This window comes from Bidens hawaiensis, unplaced genomic scaffold, assembly GCF_021521415.1.
Source record: "Bidens hawaiensis isolate Kalapana, Puna unplaced genomic scaffold, B.hawaiensis_p1.1 tig00004282_1, whole genome shotgun sequence".
NCBI classification, from domain to species: Eukaryota; Viridiplantae; Streptophyta; class Magnoliopsida; order Asterales; family Asteraceae; genus Bidens; species Bidens hawaiensis.
Window position 1 is genome coordinate 111,203 of NW_027491257.1, and position 23,124 is coordinate 134,326.

At 31.0% G+C, this 23,124-nt stretch overlaps 2 protein-coding genes and 1 pseudogene across 3 annotated transcripts; 2 read left to right on the plus strand and 1 right to left on the minus strand.

Moving 5' to 3' along the window:
- Nucleotides 1-6,601: 6,601 nt before the first annotated feature.
- On the plus strand, nt 6,602-8,493 carry LOC143625975 (cell number regulator 10-like). Of its 2 annotated transcripts, none has more exons than XM_077096184.1 (4): nt 6,602-6,791; nt 6,897-6,968; nt 8,049-8,252; nt 8,362-8,493. In XM_077096184.1, the coding sequence occupies exons 1-4, from the start codon at nt 6,638-6,640 to the stop codon at nt 8,427-8,429; spliced, it is 498 nt and encodes a 165-aa protein (XP_076952299.1). In that variant the 5' UTR covers nt 6,602-6,637; the 3' UTR covers nt 8,430-8,493. The 2 variants fall into 2 exon arrangements, with proteins under 2 accessions (XP_076952299.1, XP_076952300.1); XM_077096185.1 differs by having other exon boundaries at nt 8,365-8,489.
- A 6,007-nt stretch (nt 8,494-14,500) lies between these two features.
- On the plus strand, nt 14,501-17,652 carry LOC143625976 (uncharacterized). Its single transcript, XM_077096186.1, has 2 exons — nt 14,501-14,787; nt 17,425-17,652. Exons 1-2 carry the CDS (start codon nt 14,503-14,505, stop codon nt 17,584-17,586), a joined length of 447 nt encoding a protein of 148 aa, XP_076952301.1. The 5' UTR covers nt 14,501-14,502; the 3' UTR covers nt 17,587-17,652.
- Nucleotides 17,653-18,756: 1,104 nt separating this feature from the next.
- On the minus strand, nt 18,757-20,732 carry LOC143626036 (glucan endo-1,3-beta-glucosidase 3-like; annotated as a pseudogene).
- Between the last annotated feature and the right edge of the window lie 2,392 nt (nt 20,733-23,124).

Genomic DNA, 23,124 nt, shown 5'->3' on the forward strand with positions numbered 1-23,124 from the left:
TCAACATGTTACCCAACGCACCCATTTTACAACATCTACTATTAACAAAAATCCGCTTTTATCTTTTACCTATTTTGAATTCCAAATGAATCTCTTTATAAATAAACCGGTAGAAATTGACACTTGAAATAAGCTGCCACATGGCTCTTCTATTAGTAAACAAATCACCATGTAATTACCACAACATAAATTTAAATCAAACTGATTTATGCAATTGTGATGGTCAAAGCTTTTATTTTAATATTATAGTCCATGTTCTGGACTTCTGGCCAGTTGAGAAGGAGTAGGTAGTCATTAAAATAATTCACTTGTGTAATATTTGTCATAATATTTAATGGATCACAATGACCAGGGCAATATTTGGTGATATTATAAAATGGTTTATTGGTTATATAATGCAACACTTCAATTTTTGTATAATATCCACAGGAAAATTTGCTGGTTAGAAAAACAAGACGTGATTCATGAACTATGTTTGTTGCAATAAATTAATTAAGGGTAAACGGCTTTAGGTGAGTCCAAAGAGTGCAGGATTGACAGGGAAGTCTGAGACCTTATACAAGGCTGGCTGGCGTTTAGGACACGATTTTGATGAAGGCATGAAATTAAAAAAAAAAAGTTATCTATATACATAAATATATTTTTTTAAGACGAATAAAAGAACTTGGCTAATGAGAATCCAACAAGAGCCGTAAAATTCTAAATAAGTCCATTAAACATCAAACAATCTAATAATATATGTTACCAGGTCTAGACATACTAATGAAGGAATGAACTTGTAGATAACCCAATAATTTGTCTTATAATTTGGCCATTTTGAGAGAGATTTTTTTCTATGTAAGGCCATTTTTCTAGTACTCCTTTTGGACATTCAACATTTCGGAGACGGCCTGAGGAGAATACATAACGTATCTGGTTTTTGTTATATATATATATATATTGTTAATTTCATTTGAGAACCACTTTGAGTTTTAAGAACTCAACGTAACAATTTTTTATTTATTTTTTTTTTTTGAATTTTTTTTACACATATGTAATATGTAGGTTATATGTATGTAAAAAAATTACAATATTTTTTGCACACCGAGTCGATTTTTAGATGTAACTAACGTTTACACTATTGTAATCATCACACATCTTTATTCTCTCTCCTAATTTATTTTTTAATCAGATAATTCAGCCACACATTCTATATTCATTTAAATGATTGTGTGGTCCATATTGAGTTTTTAAAGTTCTTACAACTCATCAAGTTCTCAAAATATCATTCCCCTATATATATTAGGGATGGTTCATTCGAGAAGTAATATATAGTGAGAAGTGTGAGAACTCGATCCCAATAATTGATTAAACAAATCAATAGTACATAATGATAATGACAAACTTGTAATTAAGAGAAAAATAATATACTACATATTTATAATAAAGGGGTAATTTGGTCTACCTCCTAATTGTTTCAAAGCATTAATTCCCTAATCACTCCTAAATTATTCTGCACATTAATTCTCTTAGAAAGTTACAAATTTTTAGAATAAATAAATATGCTTTTACATAAAACACATCTTCTAAGAAAAATTTTAATAAAATATCTTCATAATCAAGTTTTTTACATTCACCGTTTCATAAGATTCATTTAAATTATATTTTATATACATAGGAAAAAAGTATATGTAAATTAATGGTAATAATTTCACCTACACAAGTAAAATAATAATCTACACATAACTCATGTTCACTTATACATATTGTTAGTTAATTTATATTCATCTACACGTTACTTGTGTTCACCAACACATAACTTATTTTCACCTACACAGATTATTGATTATTTTTTATTTGCACCAACACATAACTCATGTTTACCAACACATATCTCGTATTTGCCTAAGCATAAAAAGATTGATTAAATAGTAATTAAAATTAAAAAAACATGATTTTTTTATGCATTGAGAATATTTTACAAGTTTAATTTAATACTATCAATTTTATGTACAACTTTTTTTTGTGTGTATTAATATTGTAATATGTGTAGTTAAATACAAATGGGTAAGCTATAACATGAAGTAGTTTCGTATATGCATGTTAGCATTGTGATATGTATAGGTTCATATATGTACTATGTAGGTGATATTTTGAATTTTGTATGTGTAAATTTCATCGTAGTTTTATATATGTACAGTGTATGTGGTATTTCAAATTGTGTACGTGTAAATTTTATCTTGTGTTAGTGTATTTGTATGCGGTATTTCGGAATGTGTATATGTAAATTTTATTGTGTGTAGGATCAATTGTTTACTGTGTAGGCGGTTTTACGAATTCGGTATAAAATGAAAATTGTAGATTTGGTTAAGTTGGAAAAATTATGACGAAGGAATTAATCACAAATTAGAAATAAAAAAGCAAACAATTTAAAACAAAAATTAGTTTATTAGTTATATTTGTTGAGACTGGTCAAAAAAAATTTATGATAGATAGAACTAGTTATATAAAATTATTTAGATTAAAAACAAAAAAATGTGTAACTTATCCAAAATATTTGTTACTTTAAATACGTGGGAAAAAAACTTGTACTAAAATGCCCCATTCTATTAAAATAAAATATGAACAAAAGAAAAATTATGATTGGTTGTAATGACTTCTCGCATTAAAAACACTTCTCAAATGAACCTAATCATACACACACACTAGGTTTTAGCCCCCCGTGTTACGAGGATTTTATTTAGGTTTTTGTTTTTAATCGTTTTGCTATTTTTATATTTTGTAATGATTTGTTTTATTTTTTAAAGTAGCTTTGTTTTAATTTAATACGTATATAGTAGTTTGTTACGTTAATTATATTTATTTAACGTTAGAGCTCTTTCAATTGAGATGTGTAGATTTTTTAGATTTTTAACGAACGAACATAAACGAACACGAATATGCTGATTTTATAAAACAAATAAACATGAACACAAATATCTGTCTTATGAAAAAGGAGCGGTTAATGTAGGTTACAATGGTGGTTGATGCATGAGAGGGGAGGTTGAGGATGGTGGGTGGTAATCATAAGTAAACTGGCGATGAAGAGGATAAACCGGCGACAGGGAATATGTAGATAAGAGAAATTATATTAAGGTTTGATGTTAAATGGGTTTCACAAATAAATATGATATTATAACCCGTTTAAGGGTCATCTGGGTTTGATGAGAACCATGACCTGTGAAAATTAATGTTTGATGATTAAGGGGTTTCATAAATAACTGAGATGTTATAACTCGTTTAAGAATTATCCGGGTTTGGTGAGACCCATGACCCGCGAAAATTATTGGTTGATGATGAAATGTTTTACAAATGAATGAGATGTTATAACTCGTTTAAGGATTATTTGGGTTTGATAAGACCCATACCCGCAAATTTTGGTCAAACGCATAAGAAGCCACCATTCATGAATGAAGCAATCTGGTGGCCCAAGAGGGGTGGTGAGCAATCACATCGCGGCACATAGGATTTTTATGTAGACAATTATGTATATAGATAGATATAAACACATAGGCAATGCATATAATGAAAACTCATTTGAGTTGAGAAAAACTCGTGAAACCCCTATTTAACATCGGTTTTTTTTAGGCTATTTTTTTGCATTTTTTACTAAATTTTACATATATTTTTAGGAGAAAGAAAAAGTTATAAATACTTTTACATTTTTTATTAACAATAATAATGAAACATAAGATTCAAACTTTAATTAAAATATGTAACTAAGAATAGGTTTTTAGAGTTTTTCTTTAACTGAAGTGAGTTTTTTTTTTTTTTAAGAGAGAGAGGAATCATCTATCAATGAAACTAAAATCTTTAGGAGTTAAGCACCTTTTTACTAATAGTTGATCTTGTTTGAATGTACATTACCAATTGAAGTGAAGTGTAAACGAATGAGACTCATTTGTTTGAACCAAAGAACACAATTACACAAGCATAAGATATCGATGAGAAAAATAAGTTGAAACTTGACTTCATATGTTTAACAAACTTGAATAATTAATAAATAACTATTATTTCTTCATTATCACATCAAATAAACTATATATGACATTAATCTTAAGTTTTTGAATAATCGACCCTCATTCATAAGCTAGATTGTTCGTAGCGTTCTGGCCAAATTTATTTATTATATAACTTCTTGAAAAAAAATATTATCATTTAAATTATTTTTTTAATAACAAAATCTTTTAAATACTACACTTCCACCTTATCTCGCACTTGTAAGGATTAAACCCTCTTTGATTTGCGCTAAAGCCATGAACACTCGTATTCATTGGGGAAGGTTTGTTGGGACATGGATAGTAGCTAAATACTCCATTAGCGTGCCAACTACCAATAATCAATATTACTAACTGATCACCTATGGATAATTCACCTAAGTATCTATCACATAAACCATTACAACCGAACAAAGATATATATGTCACTCGTATATCACCGATGTCATGTCACTGTCTCACTGACAGACAATATATCGACATATACATCGGCGATAGTTTACCTGGGACTTACTTTTGTCAATAGTTTCTTCATCAATTCTCTGCCAGAAATCCACTAGTATTTATGGCTTTTAAAATAAATAGAAAATGAAAATTTTAACATATTAATGTTAAATAAATATTACGATAATTTATGAAAACCTGAAGTTATAAAATCCATATTGATATCGGTGAACAAAATTCTATGTTGATTTATAGAATATCTTTATGTATTTCTAATTTTTTTTAAAGAAATTAAAGATTAGTTTTATAGAGGTAAATAAGGCATATCAATCCTATGAATAGTGTATGATTTGTATGCATCGTATAACACGCCGTATAGTATACGATCTGTATGGTTATGCCTCATATAGCATACTATACGCCTCGTTTAGCATATGCACACAAAAGTTAGAATACGGCCCGTATACATTTTAGACTATTCGTATTTTTATTATACCATCAAGCCGTTTCCGCATTCCATATGATTTGTATAGAATCTGAAAAAGATATTCACCATGCGATTCATATACTTTTTAGGCAATTCGTATGGTTATTATACGATCCGTTTCACATTCCGTATAATCCGCATAGCATCTGAAAAAGTCATATCAGAAAATCCAGCATACGAGACATATGCTGACCATACGAATCGTATACTGAATGGTGTCCTTGTAACCCGGCTCGGTATACGAAGCATTACTTTTATTTTAATTTGATAATATGGTTAAACTAAAGGTTATACGTCTGGTTTGAAGCTACGCTAGTCAACTTCCACCTCTTATTTATCGCTAGCGTTTGCATGTTTCGAATTCATGTTTTAATGAATGTCTCTTTCGTCGTCGATTACAAGAAATCAATGAATCGTTACGATTTTAGCTTTTAAGTAACATAAATTAACACATTTTAATTGTAATCAACGCCACAAAAACTGTCACTAAAACATCCAAGCAGAAGACCCAACAAATATGATAAAAATGTCAACGACTGATTTGGATACAAAGTATATAACAAAAGTCTGATCCTTTAATACATTTTCACCAAACATAAAGGGGTATAAAGTTCATAATAGAAAGTCTAGGGTCAATTATTGTATTCTTTAACCTAATTTGAACACTTTTGAAACCCGAGTTTTTTTTTTTAACGGTCATTTAAATAACTGACAGACAACTGGTACACCCAATCATCTTCATTTCACCCTCAGAAGAAAACTCACCATAGGTAAAAAAAAAAAAAACTTCATATTTTTTATGTTTTTTGTTACGCACTTGAGCCCAAGACCTCCTCATATAAATAATTAATGTATTTAGTTTTGGTCACTTATTTTATTTTATTTATCTTATAAGCTTTTATTCATGTATAATCCCAATTAATTGAATTATTCAATGTTACTAATTTTTATTCTATTTTTAGTTATTAAACTTTGTTATCTTTCACCATATCATCTTAAACCAAAAACTCCATAATTAAATCAAAACAACGACCCGAATAAAGGTTCGGATATCAACGAGGTAATAAATTAATCGAGTAATTAAAATTCGGGTTCATATATCTTTGATATATGCGTTAACGTATTCTAATAGTCAAAGTTTCTTTTACGTTATCTGGATTGTGGTAGTAAAAATCTTTCAGCCATAAATACTTATTTGAATTCAGCCGAGCCCTGATTATAAACACAAATACTAAACCATTAAACTAAATTCTTATTTGGTTTCATACTAATCGAGTAACTCAATCCAAATAAATCAAAAACAGATTTAAGGGAAGATAATTTGGTTAACCCAAACATTAAACACTTACATTATTGAGATTATTTGTATATATTTATGCGCCAGATATTATAATATAGCACTTACCTTAATTTTGGAAATATAAATACAAGTGTCAAAATAGTTGTGGTTTATAGTCTTACTTAGTCTCACTTGAGACATAGAGTAAAAGATGAAATAAAAAAAATTAATTCTTGGAAAAGAAAAAGTTGTGTAAGATAAAATGAACACAAAAATGTAAAGGGCCTTCCTACTAAATAACCAAAGGTTGCTATAAATACTAAATAGAGATTCTTCTTAATCAATCACCAAAAACAATACTAGATTATATATAACCAAGCTTACTTTCTAGATTAACCTTATTATATAACCATGTCTTCCACAAACCATAACGCCTACGAGAAACTTTTGGCTGCTCCACCATCTAACTATGAAGATGACCTGCCTGCACCGGTGGATCTTGAATTCGACACCCAGGCGCAGTGGTCGTCTGGCCTCTCTAACTGCTGCTCTAATGTCCCACTTTGTAAGTCGTTATTTAATGTTGCCCGTTAAGAAATAGAAACAAGAAATGTGTTTAAATTGATTAATGTACTTTCTTACATACTTTTCTTGTGATTGTGTATATAAGGTTGCATAACATGCTGGTGTCCTTGCGTTACTTTTGGACGAATTGCAGAAGCAGTTGACGATGGAAAAACGTGTAAGTATATATAACTGAGGCTGTCAAGCCATAATTTTGAGGTGATCGTTTGTTTAGCCTGATCGAAAACAAAATTTTGATTTTAAAAACTCATTCGAAAACGAAATTCAAAAACACAAATAGGTAAGCGTACACGGTACCCATAAATTCAAGGTACTAAAGTTATTATTTAATGACAATTTATTTAAAAGTTTTTGTGTCTCATCTAATAGGCCTATAAAAATCATGTCACCACTTTGTGTAGGTGTTTGTGTTATGAAACTAACCCACCAAAATAAAATATAATCATTAAAAGGGATGATATCCCTAATAATTAATCAGAATTCAAAGATAACTTGTTTAGAAACATGTGTATTGGTTTTTACTAATTCTAATTATCATATTTTGGTCTTACCAATCTCAACTAACGAATTAGTTGATAACGATCTCAACTTTTAATATATAAATTCCCAATGATCCGTGACTAACAGAATTCTAATGTCGTTAGTTGCAGACTGCCGGAAAACGTTTTTGGCATAAAAACTCACATTTTTTCCTATCCCAAACGTCTTTGTAACCATAGATTGGACCTTTAGGAACCTTTTTTTCTATTAAAAGCCCCTACTAATTGAGGCCGTCAGAACCCTAAAACCGTTCGTCGAAATCCGTTGGTGGTGCTCAAGTGCTAGTGGTTGGTTGGTGGTGAGTTAGTTGGTGGTGGTGGTGATGGTGTTCAGGTTAAGTTTTCCAACAAAAAATGTGACTTTTCCGGCCAAAAGAGTTTTTCTGGCGACCTATTAGTAACGTCGTTAGGTTTCTGTTAGTTGCGGACTGTTGAGAACAAATACATTAAAAGATTGAGCAGTCGACAGCCAACTCGGTAGTTGAGACTGACAATGACCAAAATATGATAGTTGGGATTTATAAAGACCATTACACCTTACAAATATTAGATCAAATTGTCACACCACAAGATCGGTTTTTTTAAGTGTTACAAACCTACTATCTACCTTAATCAACATGCATTGGCATTTTTAAATTTCAGTTCATTTAGGGTTTTACTTTTAAAAGGTATAAGTGAGACATCGTATTATATTGCAGCTTGCGTTACTAGTGCGACGATTTATGCATTTTTTACATATGCTACGGGGTGTGGATGGATATACTCGTTAACTTATCGTTCGAAACTTAGGAAACAATATATGTTGGGTGCTAGCGCTTTTCAAGACTGTTTGGCTCATTTTTGTTGCGAGAGATGTGCGTTATGTCAAGAGTACCGTGAACTTCAACATCGTAGTGTAGCTGGTAAATTTAATATCATTATCACATGAGTAGATATACTTGTGTAATAATTTCTTCTATATATTATACGTTATATGATTTTGATGGTTTTTTGAAAGTTGATCATGTCAAGGAGATGCCGGAGAGAAGAAAGATGGAGTAGAGGTTGTGCCCATGGTTCCTAATGGAATGACTCGGTGATCGGTTCCAACAACAACATATTTTGAAACTCGTTATATCTTATATTAATTATCACATTTTAAGTTTCAATTTTATATCATCTGTTATAAACGTTTTATAGTTCTTCATTTGAAACCATTTACTATTAATCAGCTCCTGTTGTCTCCAGGGATATTCTATTGGTATGGTGTTTCTTCTTTATCTTTGAGATCGAGAGTTCAAATCCTATGAAGGTGTAGATTGTTTATAGGAGTAAATTATAGAGCCGTTCAAAATAATAATAACTACTACTGAGCCCCCCGTGTTGCGGCGGGGGGTGTAAAACCACTAAAAAAGTAACAGTGAAACGTTTTGCTGAACTCGTGTGTTGAGTGGATTCTTTGATGCAGATTCAATTGAACTTGATCAAGTCGAAATTCCGATCACTAACCAAATCAATCTCATTTATAACGGGTGAGAGTTCCAATTTACCTGTTTGAACCTATTAAGACAACTCTTAAGCTGCAAATTGAATTTGTGATTTTTACATCACTAAGTCGTGAGTTAACAAATTACAATTGCATTAGATAAACAACAACGACACATTTTCAACAGAAGACCTAAGTAACAAAAGGGAACATGATGTTACAAATAAGTAACAAACAAATGCATTTAAGCAAACAGTTGGCATGCACAATATCCAAATGACGAAACAATCAACTAATAAAATGAGCAACAGACAAATGCATTTTAGAAAAGCTTGACGCGCACGATATTCAAATGACAAAACAATAAGAATAAAAGAAAGACCTACCGACCAATGGCAACCGTAGATTTGCAACCGGAAACATCCAACCAAATGACCATCACCATTATGAAAGTTAAAGAGCCGTACCAAGAAATCAGAGCAGAAAACGGATTAGAAATCATTCACGGCAGAAATAAAATACTTACTGTGGCATGATCCGACCCGAACATCAGATGACACACCTAGATCCCACCCGCTTATTTGCTACAATGATGAGTTATTATCTTTTTAACAAGGGGGTGTTTGGGATTCCTTATTTTCATCAGCTTATAACTTATAAACTTTTTGAAAAGTTAATAAGGTGTTTGGCAAACCATAAGGCCTTATGGATTTTAACTTATGGAAATGGCAAAATAAAGGGGTCTTGAAAAGTTAGGAATTTATAACTTATTAACTTAATGGGTTTGATTTACCTATTACACCCCTCTAACCCTCAAACCCATTACACTCCTTTTAAAAAAGAGTGTCCTTTTTAGTCATTTTGGTTTTCCCTAACACATAAGCTAATCCAAACATTTTTTCAAAAACTTCTTTTAAAATATTCATAAGTTAATAAGTCCTTTTAACAAGAAGTCTTTTTTCTCTTAAATAAGCAATCCCAAACACACCCTAAGTATCATAATTATGTCTACAATTCATGGTAAGTTACATATCAATCAAAGTTGAAAATGGCATTTACATTGGATGTGCAAATTCCTCAAATCATATGATAACTATTGGAAAAAATGAGAATAATGTAAATATTCAAATCTTGAGAAAGTAGACTTGCCTCAACATTCTGGTATTCGATCAGATTCAAATTAGCAAGGTCTTAAGGTTACTCTGCATTTTATACCAAATTAACAAACATTGACTTCAAGTACGGTTGACATGATTAATGCAGAAAGTTTATGTATAATAACCAAAAAGTGTAATGGAGAATTGACTGGATAAAGATCCAAATGATATCATAAAATTACATATTAGTTTCTGCAAGTGAATGAGGAAGTTGTAACTTAATCTAGTAATCTATAACCTCAATAGTATTATCATCATCATCATCATCTAACCATGCATAATTATGGGTACAACAAATTAAAGCAGCATTTTCAATGAACAGTTGTTCTGTGAGGGATAAGAATTTTCAAAATTAATATTCAAAATAATAATAATATAATAGCATGTTCTTACATGTATATCAGTGACATAATACAAAATTTTCATTTCTAAAGGTTATTTTCGTTGAAATTGCAATTTTTTTCTACCTTGTTCTAGTGGGTCCGAAATAAAAATCCCATAACTGCTGATTAATCACCATAATGGTATTAAATTATGTCGCGTGAATTACTGTTACTCAATTCAATATGATTAAGCGTCCAATAAATACCTAACATGGGTGGGTTTAAAAGAGGCGGAAGGTTTGGGTTTTTCAATAGAGATTCAAGTGACACATTGGGTGGATATTGGCAATGAAAAATTTAAGTTAAGCTTTGCGAGGTTGTCAGTTCGAATTCTAAGCTCACCCGGTTTTTGGTCTCACCATGTGTTACGCAAGAGAATTTTGTTTTTGTGATGGCATAACGTGGCTGTCAAGTAGCAGCCGCCGGTATGGTTTCCCGGACGTCCAAGCCAAACTTTAAAGCCAGCGTGGATCCGGTTAAGACAAAATAGTCTGAACAAATTAGGACAACAGAACTCTCTAAATTAAAAAATACGATGATCGAATACACAAGAAAGTCATTATCCTAAATAATAATAATAATAAATTATATGTCAGACAAACAAACCATAATGCATATCAGACAAATGAAAGGAAGATTCATTATCTATACTATATGTTATATTATACTAGCTTTTGAACCCGTGTAGTATACGGGATGTGTTAAATAATAAAAAAAATAAGGTCTGTTATTTGAAAGAAATAAACAAAATTAAGATAAAAATAAAATATATAATACAAAAAATAAGAAGTCTAGAATCTCAAATTTACAAATTCAAAAAAACTCTCTTTATATACAACATTTGTCAAAATTGTTTTGGCACAATACCTATGGATAACTATGATGAATGAGATGACCCATTTGTCAAAATTGTTTTGACTCATGACCCATGGATATGGAGGATAAATAAGATGAAAAAATAGAGAATTAGAAAGGAAATTATAACCCATGTGTCAAAATTATTTTGACCCATGATCCATGGATAGCTAGGATGAATGAAATGAGAGATTAGAGAATTAGAAAGGAAATTATAAACCATTTGCCAAAATGGTTTTCTCCATAACCCATGGATATGTAAGATTAATGAGAAGAGAGATTAGGCTAAGAATGAATGTGAAATTGCCACATTCATTAATAATACAGGAAAGGATGATAAATTAAGACGTCACACATTAAGAGATTTACAAACAAATTACACATGATATAAACTTGAATGGAGGCAAAAGAGTCATTGTTCACATTAAAACTCTACGGGTATGTTTGGCAAAACTATCTTGTAGCTATAGCTGGAAGCTGGTGGCTAGTGGCTTGAAGCTGGTAGCTGTAGCTTTTTAGATATATTTAAATATTTGGCAGAGTAAATGAGGCTTTTAATAAAAGGTATAAAATGACCAAAATGGGCATAACTAAAAAGAATAATATTAAATGTACTTATTTCAGAAGATTATTTAACTAATTAAAATACTAAAAGCTTGTAACTTTTTCTAAACGCTACTAGTATAAGCTTTAAGCTTTTTTTTCATGATCTAAAAGCTTAAAGTTTCTCCAACCAAACAAGACTTTTAATTGAGTATAAGTTTTTTCTTAAAAGCTTAAAGCCCCTAAAACTCTTAAAAGCTCATTGCCAAACATACATGTTATTCAATTTTATTTAATATAGTTACAATATTGCCCCCTCAATTATAATTAGCATTTGTAAATTTAAAGAATATTTACAACAATAACCCTTAATCTTTTACCTATATCTTATTTTAATTTTCACTTTAAATCCAATTACCCCCATGAATTTTAAATGTTAATAACCTTTTCATACTTTAATATATTTTTTTTTAAATTACACTATAAAAACGAGCATATTTTTACTTTAATTTGAGTATGATATTGATAGTTTTTTTCAGTTAAAAAATAACATTTTACGTTCGCATGGTTGTTTGTGATCTGGTTTTGATGGTTTTAAATATAGCCGTGGGCCTAACCGGTGGTAACGGTTTTTTGTCATCGAAAACCAAAACGTAACCTTTGAAAAAATTGAAAACAATCGGCCGAAAGTTAAAGGAAAAAAAATTAACTATGAAATCAAACCGAAGACTGGTTTGAATGATTTTACGGTTTCAAACCGAACAATGAACACCCATAAACTTATCACGTGATTACCAAGGTCTACGTTTCCCGCTACATGGCACAAGCACCCGTCTAGTACTCGTTTATTTACATTTACAAAAATCTTTGTTACTTTAGACGAAAGAATAAACATTAACATAGATAATTTCTAAGCCTGCAAACGGACTGAACGAACACGAACACTTAATCGGATAACTATTTATGTTCATGCTCGTTTGCTAAACAAATGAATGTGTTCGTTTTTGTTTGTGTTTGTTCATTTAAAGTCTAAACAGTTCATTAGCAATAAACATAAATGAGCACACTTACATGAAAACAAACGAGCAAATATAAAACATATTAGGGTGATATAATTTGTAAAATACAAATAATATTTAATTATTTTCTAATAATATGTAAACGAACACGCACAAACATAAATGAATGAACATAACGAACCTCACGAACATAAATGAACGAACTAAACATGTGTTTATGTTTGTTCGTTTATTAAATGAACGAACATCAACGAACTTCCTACCGAACAGTTCACTGAACATTCAGTTCATTTACAAGCCTAGTCGTGTCCTTTAATTTTCTCTGTTAACGTTTGTTTGTTTTTATTAGTTTATGCTCCTACGCTTTTTTTTATTCTTATTGTCATTTAACATGTTTAGGCCCACGACCTTTATTATCTGGTTTTATGAAAACAAAAGCCCGTTTTTTAGCCTAACCCATTCTTTAGTCTTTACTCTTTAGGTTTAGTGAGAAGAGAATTTTCTTTTCGAATTCCTATAACTTTAAATCTTAATTTAATATCTTTATTCTATATATTTTATTCTAAAACTACAAATTAACCCAAAATAATTATATTTTAACTACAATTCTTGAAGCTGCCGGAACATGTTTAGACTAAACTCAAATTCACATATTTTTGTCTTCATATCATGTCAGAAATTCCACATCTACTTATACTAATAAACAAAAAATAATAAGGATGATGTGTCAAACCATATTCAATCCTAAATTTAATTTTCCTTCTAATTTCAAATCTCTACTCTCCTTAATCTATGCTATCCATGGGTAATGGGTTGAATTGGTATAACCCATTAGTTATACCTCACATGAAAAAAAAGAGTATTTAATGTAATTTAAATCACACTAATTTTTACTAACCCATTACATCTAATTTTACTATTAGATATAGAAAGTTTGACCATATTTTAAAAAAAAACATATAAACTATTGAATATCTATAATAAGTTTAAAATCAAACATTGAATTATTAAATTAGTTAAATAATGATTTGTGAACTATTATCGTATAATAATTAGTGACCTATGTTTAAAATAGATATTTATTTATGTGTTTACTTCAAATTTCATTGAATAAATACAATATTTATAATCTTAAAATTTGTAACTCTAGTTAACTTACATTCATATTTATCATATATACATCTTTAATACGTTTTGGTAATCACCATTATTTGATTTTATGTCATCTTAAAACATTATTTCATTCTTAGGAAAATGTAAAATTTAAATATATAACATTTGAAATGTATGTGATAATATTAAAATTAATCTATAAATTCAAAAGAAAATTCCTAAAATACGTCTGATTAAATACCTAAATTTCGACCACTTGGCAAATCATGTGTAATACACGGGGTTCAAAAGCTAGTGTATTATGTGGGCATAATATTTTTCTTTGTTTACAAATACAAAAGAAGAAAATTATTAATTCAATAGAAAGCATTAACATGATGCATATTTATTATTTAAGGAGTTAAAATCAAACATGAAAAGTAGTCTATTGACTGTAAATCTATAATAGCTCCATTTCCGGCATCAATTACAATTTAAAATTAAAGCCGGTCCCCCATCACTCAAGCAATTCCCACCCCTTTTTAAAAAGCAAAGTCCATAATATTATTATTATTAATAATTAATAATACATACATATACATACATTCTCATCAAACACACACATTTGGTATGAATTGATGGAAGGTGCAGAAGCAGAACTAGAGAGAAGAAGCAAGTTCTTGAGCAGCTTAATTCAGAAAAAGAAAGAAGCTGATCAAGAACAAAAGCAAGTTAACAAAAATAATAATGATAATAATAATAATAATAATAATATTAATATTAGAGTGAGAGCTTCGGATATGGTGGTCGGTATGCAGGACAATGCGCTAAAGTGTTTGACGAATTATCTTCGTTCGGTTCCTCCGGGAAAGGGAAATGTGAAGAAGATTGATAGCAAATGTCTTGCTCTTGCCCTCAAGAAGGTATGTGTTTTAGAGTTACTTTCTTACCATCAACCCGTAACGGATAACTTATAAGTATGGTTGTAAAAATCAGGACCAGACATTGATTAATCATCAATTAATCACTAGTTGGTAGTCGGCTAGTCGGTACCCCGTCGACTAGTTGCTGAGTAATCGTTGTTTGGTGAAAATCGGTCACAACTGAAAGTTTTATATATAAGATTAGCTGTATTTATGTATATTCAAAAAATTACATATAATTCCAATCAATCGCTGCTATCTATCACACATTCCTACTAGCGCCTAAAGGATTCTACAACACTGCTTAAAAACGGGAGGTAAATTGTTCAGCGGTTACACGAGATTTACTTGTTGATAATTAAAAGTTGGAATTAACTTGAACTTAAACAAAAGCTAACTAATGAATTCGAGCTCAAACTTTATAACATTTTAATATAAAAGAAACATTTTAGTTATATAAATGTAATAATATTCGTAGAATATGATATACTATATAATTACATGATAAATACTAGTTATGTTAAATTAATAAATATATAATATATTAATAAATAAATAATACCAAAAAGAAAAGAATATTATATACTAATACTATATAATTACATAATAAATACTGATATGATGAATAAATAAATCAAATATGCATCTACCTATTCTAATAAAATAAAATAACTGTGAACACGTGTCAGTTTGTGGTTAAGCCTCATAATTCCCCCCCCCCCCCCAAACTAATAATTATGTCATAGATAAATAATTATTCACTTTCCTTTTACACTCCATATTATATTTATAACATGACTAAATTATTTATTTTTATTTAAACTCTATTTTGTTATATATACTATAAGTTTTTATAAAAATAAATATTCTTATAAATTATATTTTCATATATATATATATATATATGCTTTAAAACTATCTATTTATTTTTTCAGTTAATTTACTAAACTATATATATGTTAAAATGTAATAATATATACCATTCACTTTCATATATAATAAAGTTTATCATAGTTTTTCGGTTTTTTAATCAATGATTGTTTCAGGTTTTTTGTGGACTTAAATTTGATTGTTACGGGTCAAAATTTGGTAAATAGATTGTGTGGTACAAGTTAATTACATTTTGCTCAAATTTTGTTACGGGTCAGAAAAGATAATATGAGTATTTTTAAAAGTTTGAGAATGCAAGTAGATTTATCATCAAATTTGTTACGGATTCAAAGTTTTGACTTGAAAATGTCAAAAAAATGAAAGTTAGAATTTAAAATGTGATTTAGGTTTCGAATTTATTTTCAATGACATTTTTGGAAATAATGAAAAGATTCGGGATGTGGCTAATTGAATATTTTTCCCACAACTATTAAAATTTAAGAAAAGAAAGCGAACACTTTCAACATGCTACCTCCAGGCCTATCATTGCTTCAAATTTTTATCAAATTTGAAACATTTGTGTCAGCATTGACTTTTCCTTTAATGGTGATTAAAATGTAGTGTGTGAAACATGACATATAAAATTATGCTCAAGTGAAGCAAAACATTCATAAAATTGAACGGGTTAACGCGCTATTTTTATGTGTTTTCATTATGGCAAAGTCTAGAAGCCCCTTTAAAATTATAAAAATCATTTTCATGGTGTAGCTCGAGAACTATTATTGTATGAAAAGTCTTTTTGGAAATTGGTTCATAACCAAAATTCTTTCGATTATATATATATATATATATATATATATATATATATATATATATATATATATATATATATATATATATATATATAGGGTAAGGTTAAAATGAAAACCCACTTGAGTTGTGAAAACCCGCGAAAACCCTATGTAACATCGTTTTTTTTTTGTTACATATAATATATGTTGTAACATTTAATACAAAACATCGAAACATCAAAAAAAAATGTTTTGCTATTTTTAAACATTTTTTTACTAATTTTTATATATGTTTTCAGGAGAGAGAAAAAGTTATATTTATATTACATTAATTATTCACTTTAATTATGGACCACAAGATTTAAACATTAATTAAAAGCATGTTGTTGAAAATAGGTTTTTAGAGTTTCATAACTCAAGTGGGTTTTCATTTTATACTTAGCCTATATATATATATATATATATATATATATATATATATATAAATGCATAACTCTAAACATGTAAACCGTCATAACGCGAAAAACCATATAGATCAGCAACTCTACTAATTGAGTGAGACAAGAACAAAAATGTATTATTATCATAAGTTAAAAGTTTACATATTTTTTGTTACTTATTTGTTGGATAAGAAACCTATTAACTAATCATGTTTACTTAAATGAAAATAATAACATTATTAAAAATAATATAATCCACTTGTACGTAGGGATTAAATTTTTTAGACTTTTGATGAACCTTCACGTCCAAGAATCTGAAAATAATTAAACAAAAAAATCCAAAAAAAAATGGTCAAATTTGTTTGTATCAGGTATGGTGTGCCAGACTTGGACTAACTTATTTGTCATCTAAACTTGATTCAATAGATTAAAAAATAAATAAATAAATAAATAAAAACACACAAAAAGATAATAAATCACTTTTAACCTTAACATGTCCTTTCCTAATAATATGATTATATGTTTGTTGTTTACAGAAATTTGATTGTTTATATGGACCAGCTTGGCACTGCATTGTGGGAACTAGCTTTGGATCATATGTCACACATTCTTCCGGATGTTTTTTATGTTTTTCGATCGATAAAGTTCATGTTCTTCTCTTCAAGACAACCGTTGACCCGATAAACATCGAACATTAACTGGTCTTAGTAAAACCTTAGTTGTAGGAAAACACCCTAGTAGTTCAACATTAGCAAGTTTTTGTGAAACCTATTGTATGATATCATGTAGTTTTTCGTGTTTATTTAGAGTAGCTCGCGTTTTGTGTTAATGCTGTAAGTGTAGAGGTGTAAATGAGTTGACTTGCTCGCTAGCTACTTGAGATCGGATCGATAAATGCTTAAAATGGGCCGGCCGAGCATTATTGTTGTGCCCAAGCCCTAAATAAAGCTCATTTAGTAAATGAGCCTGAACTTTAGCCTTGTATGGGAAGATTATTTAAGCTAATTGAGCCAAAGAGCTTTTTGTGTGTTTTTTTTTAAATATAACTCTTTTGGAATTCCATGTATTAATTTTAAACTGCACAGCCAAGCTTCGGCTCGTTAAAGACACCGCACACTAGCATGGACCGAACTTAGACACGTTTAAGGTTTTTTCAAAACATATAAGAATAATTAATAATGTATATAAGTTAATATACAATGAAACGAGCCGACCCAACCTAGACTCGAGCTTGAGAAAACGACCCACGAGCCGTGCAGCCGTGCTCGAGCTTTGGAAAAAGAGCTCGTAACATTTGGATCTCAAGCTCTTGTAAGTCAAAATGAGTTGAGCTTGAGCCCAGTCAAGCTCAGCCCGACTCGTTTGCACCCTAACAAGTAGGGGTGAGCAAAGGTGTTAATCCAAACCGAATTGGGGACCTGGCCCGAGACTAAACATCACATGGAAAACATAACCGGACACACATAATAGGCATGTCGGGTTTCGGTCACAATTGGGTTCAGTTGCACTCTGTTAGGGATAAGACCGATACTGATTTCTTTTTTTTTAAAGGCAACTTTATAAAGATTACAATCCCGGTTAGCCAAAAGCTAACCCAGGCCAAAACAAAAACGCTTACATGCTAAGGAAAGGATTTTTAATCCACTTAGTCCAACCAAAAAAAATTAATCACTCAATCCAACCAAGAAAAGCAAACCCAATAGTGATTTCTATTGAAATCCGGAACTGATGGGACCCCACTAACAAACATACGAGCCGGTTTCGGGTTTTATTGGGCCGGGCTTCAAGTTTGTTCGGGTTATCTGAAATTAGCTCATCCCTAGTAACAAGTTAAAGTTATAATCAAGTCAACTAGATTTAACACCTGACGACACAAAAGAATGCTACACTAATTAAAAAACGAACATCGAAACAAATTCGGGTACTTTTACAAGAAAACTGCAAACAAAATTAACGCTCTAGCTAGGTCAAAAAACGAAACCGGGTTACATAGCGATAACGCGCCAGAAGTAGTCGAGTTTGTTGATGGAACCATTGATGTACCATTAGTGAATGTGACATTAGTCCCCCCACTACATAAAAACAAAATATAACATGTAACGTTATAAACTTATAATAACAAAAATAATATTAATAATAACAATAATAAGTATGTTATTATTACCTTCCTGAAACCCTACAATCACCATAACCTGTATAAATTTTCAACATGTTTTTAGTAAAACAATAATTTTTGTACACGAAATGTACAATCTAACAAGCAAAATGTACAAGTACATGACTTACTCGGGTCGGTAGTCGTGACGGTAGCCACCCCGTTAAAATCGCAAGTCCCGTCCGCCATCCCCATCCGTTGATAATACGCGTTGAACGCGTAAGTGGCGTGGGCCATGACCGTATCGGGCTCATAACACGGCCCGCCCTGCGACATCAATGAACAATTAACCTTCCCGGGCCCACAAGCCCAATCCAACGCGGCCTGCAACATTTTCACATCAGCACCACTTTTTGCAACACAATAAGTTTGGCCTGTTGTGTCATTTGACAACACGGGCCCGGAGCCCGTCAAATGAAGCACGTAAACCGGGCTCCCGTCCGGGTTAAAAAGCCCCCAGTTTTTCTCGGATGTGAAGCCCGGTTTCAAATCCTCGTTATAAAGCTCGTATATGAAAGTACTGATGGCTACACCGGGGTGTTTTGGAGTCCCGGTGTTGTTTAAAACGTGTTTGATTAAGTTACTATTGTACGCGTTGGCGTTGTCCGTGGTGGCATCGGGCTCGTTGGGGCCGCCTTTTGACGGCCAGCCCGATTCAGTTACAATAATCGGAATGTTTGTGTAGTTTAGATACAGCATTGCAAAATAAGCCGCATCGACTACCGCATCGAAGACGTTTGTATAATGTATAAGCGTGTTTAAATCGACGGCTTCTTGTTCGGGTGATAGTGCGCGGAACAAGGCGTAATCGAGTGGGATTGCACCGTTGGAGCGCGTGTAATCGTAGTACGGGTAGACATTTAACATGAGATGGGACCCGGTTGACGAATGATAACCGGGTCCCACGTGCGGTTAAAAAAGGCTTGTGATGGTGGGAACGAGTCGAGAATGATGGTGGACGAGTGGGCGGTGGTGTTGGATTGGGCGATGGCGAGAACTTGTTGGTTGGGAATGGATTCCGGTGCCAGCGAGAGCGAAGAGTCTGATAACATTTGAGTCGAACTACTAATTATGATTTTAGATAAACATACATGATAATGTGAGATGTAAGCTAAATTGTTAATTACGGTTTTTACGTAAAGACAAATTGAACAGGTCATGTTGGTTTTGTTAGCCATAAAGTTTGGCTCTCACGGTTTAGCGGTTTTAAATAAATATTTTCGTTTTCATAAACATATTTTGTATTCCATTCTTAAAAAAATTTTAAAAATATAAAAGCATTGTTTATGATATAATATATAAATATATGTACAACTTTATATTTAAACAGTTCGTTTAGTTTACATGACCAATTTCAAGTTACATACCGTAAACTATTAAATCGTAAACCAGACCATATATATTTCAAACAGACCGACTTTCTAGGGTTTAAACGGTTTAGCCGACAGTTTATACATCCCCACCCCACAAAACGGAAAAAGCTACAAACCGTCATACACAAAACTTTCTTATCAAATAATTACATTATGCATTTATGCTAAGAGAATAATAATAAAGGTAAAGGTAAAAACCTTTTTGACTCTAGTGTAAAAAAAAGTTAAAAAGGTTAAAAGTGATAAAGAGTTGACCTTGGTCAGCAGAAACAACCAATGGAAGAAGTAGAACAAGGATGAAGATATTGGTCACCATTTTTTACTCTTGATCAATATGAAACCTTCAAGCTATATTATGCTACAACAAAGCTCATCAACAAGAATACATGTGATAACCTAGAGATATAAAGTAAGTGGATTTTGGAGTTAATTATGATGTTGATGTATAGAGCTTTAGACAGCCATTGAAGGTTTGAAACTTGAGCTCAAGAAGACAGAAACATTAAGTGGTTTTTTTGAGGATGATAAACAGTGGGGTCATAGGCATTTAGATTGAAGAATTACAAGAGAAGCCCTTTGTAAATTAATATATACTTCTGGGAACCAATGGGTTGGTGACATGAACCGGGTGTTTTATGGGTGGGTGTAGGGTTGTTCACGAGCCGAGCCGAACCGAGCGAAGGTTTCTTGTTGCTTGCTCCTTTACAACGGAACTGAACCGAACGGCTGAAATTTGAACCGAGCGAAAACCGAAACGAGCCAAAACCAGATCGAGCATTTCAATCGAACATCGAACGATTTCGAGCATTATTTATTTCTTTTTCACTCTAAAAATTTCAATAAGAAGCAAGTTTAAAGGCTATAAATAATATAATTTGTAAACAAATTAGTAGTTTTTAGACAAACATATAATAGGTTTTAATTTTTTAGGTGAAAGAAGTTTAAAGTGAGATATAATGAACATGTAAACAAACTTTTAGTATTATGAAAACTTGAATCGAACTAATATACTGTAATATTGACGGAATATGGACAATTTTAAAGGATATAAAAATGTATACTTATATTTTATGTGTTTGTCTGCATATTTATATATTTGTTCATATATAATTATATATAAAATAAATTAAAAATATTCGAGCCGAACCGACCAGACCTTTGCTCGTTGCTTGGCTCGTTTACAAACCGAACCGAGCAGAGCGGCTCGTTTACAATCGAGCGAAAAAAACGAGCGAACATTTTCCGAACGAGTGACGAGCGAGTTCGAGCCGCGAGTGGTTTGGACGACCCTAGGTGGGTGCACTTGGTTGTCTGGTTTTCCAAATGAAATCTATATGTAATAAATAAGTGCGGGTTCTATTGTGTGTTATGATCGTCTCGCTTGTTATAATTATGTGAATTCTAGACTTTAATTTTTTCTTGATTCTTTTGTTTCACCCCTTTGTATTTTATTTCTTAACTTGGAAAACTTAATTTGAAAAACAGTAGTAATCAATCATATCTTAATTCAACTTATCGTTTTATAATTTCTAAATCTTCATTACTAGATACTTAATAACTTAATTTAAAATAATCTAAGAAACTATTTTGTATTTTGGTAAGTTTGCAATGTAAAATGGATTCAAGTAGACTCATTATGTGTATTGATCCGACCATGCACACAATACATGGGTGACGACGATACATATTACAGATTATTTGAATTTTAAATTAAAAAAAAAACTGATTTGAATTCAAAAAATCAAATTCAAATTCATTCAAAACTCGAATTATGAGAAAACTAAATTAACATAATTGAATAATTAAAGCAGAGTAAATGCAAATAACAAATAAAATAATGCATTTTAATACAAATAAATAAAAATTACAACTCGAATGATTCGAAAATCATAAATTTGAATTCAGTTCGGATTCAATTCCCGACCTGACTCGAAACCCAAATTCAAAATCATTATTTGATTTTAGTTCACTTCAAATATTCGAAACTTGAATACATTATCGGTCTGGTTTCAGTTCAAATTTCGGTTTTTCTTCAATACATGAATGAAATACCTAACCATTAAATGCATGTTTTAGAAAACTTCTACAAATTGTATTTGTTCAAGGGTGTAACTTGTCAAAACACAATATAATAAGGTGGTATGTTGTATTGTATGATGTTATGTAAAGAGATCCATGTACATATGGCAGAGATTGGATGGTTGAGATTAAGTTGTATCCTATGTGTGTGAGTGTATCTAACTATGGTGGTCCTATGATCTTCAACCACAAGTGCAAGTACTTGCATATGCTGACGTGGCAATTTGCTTAGTTGGATTCCACTTAATGGTCATGTATTCCTGTTTTTTGGACAAATGACAAACAAACATGGCCCAAAGAAATGACATTATTATTATTTGTTATATAACACCTTTATTATAAGTTTATAAACATTTTAAAGCTTATTAAATAGTTTGCCATAGATATAGCAAATAGAATTGGATTTGGTGACTAAGTTCCACCATGTCTTTTAGCCTTTTAGGGGTGTCTTTGATTTAAGGATACTTTTTCTAAGCTAATACACCGGTCATATAATACAAGTTGAGCGATATAAGTATATATGACTTTTGCAGATTCCTGCTTTGTCACATAAGTTGGTTTTGTAATGTTATATAGTTTGTATAACATTATACGACTCGTATCACTATGTAATGTGTCGATATACGGCC

Coding starts and splice junctions, on each gene's coding strand:
- LOC143625975 (XM_077096184.1), top strand. CDS start 6,638: ATGTCTTCCACAAACCATAACGCCTACGAGAAACTTTTGGCTGCTCCA. Junction 6,792..6,896: donor CTGCTCTAATGTCCCACTTT/GTAAGTCGTTAT, acceptor TGTGTATATAAG/GTTGCATAACATGCTGGTGT. Junction 8,253..8,361: donor TCAACATCGTAGTGTAGCTG/GTAAATTTAATA, acceptor GATCATGTCAAG/GAGATGCCGGAGAGAAGAAA.
- LOC143625976 (XM_077096186.1), top strand. CDS start 14,503: ATGGAAGGTGCAGAAGCAGAACTAGAGAGAAGAAGCAAGTTCTTGAGC. Junction 14,788..17,424: donor TTGCTCTTGCCCTCAAGAAG/GTATGTGTTTTA, acceptor TGTTGTTTACAG/AAATTTGATTGTTTATATGG.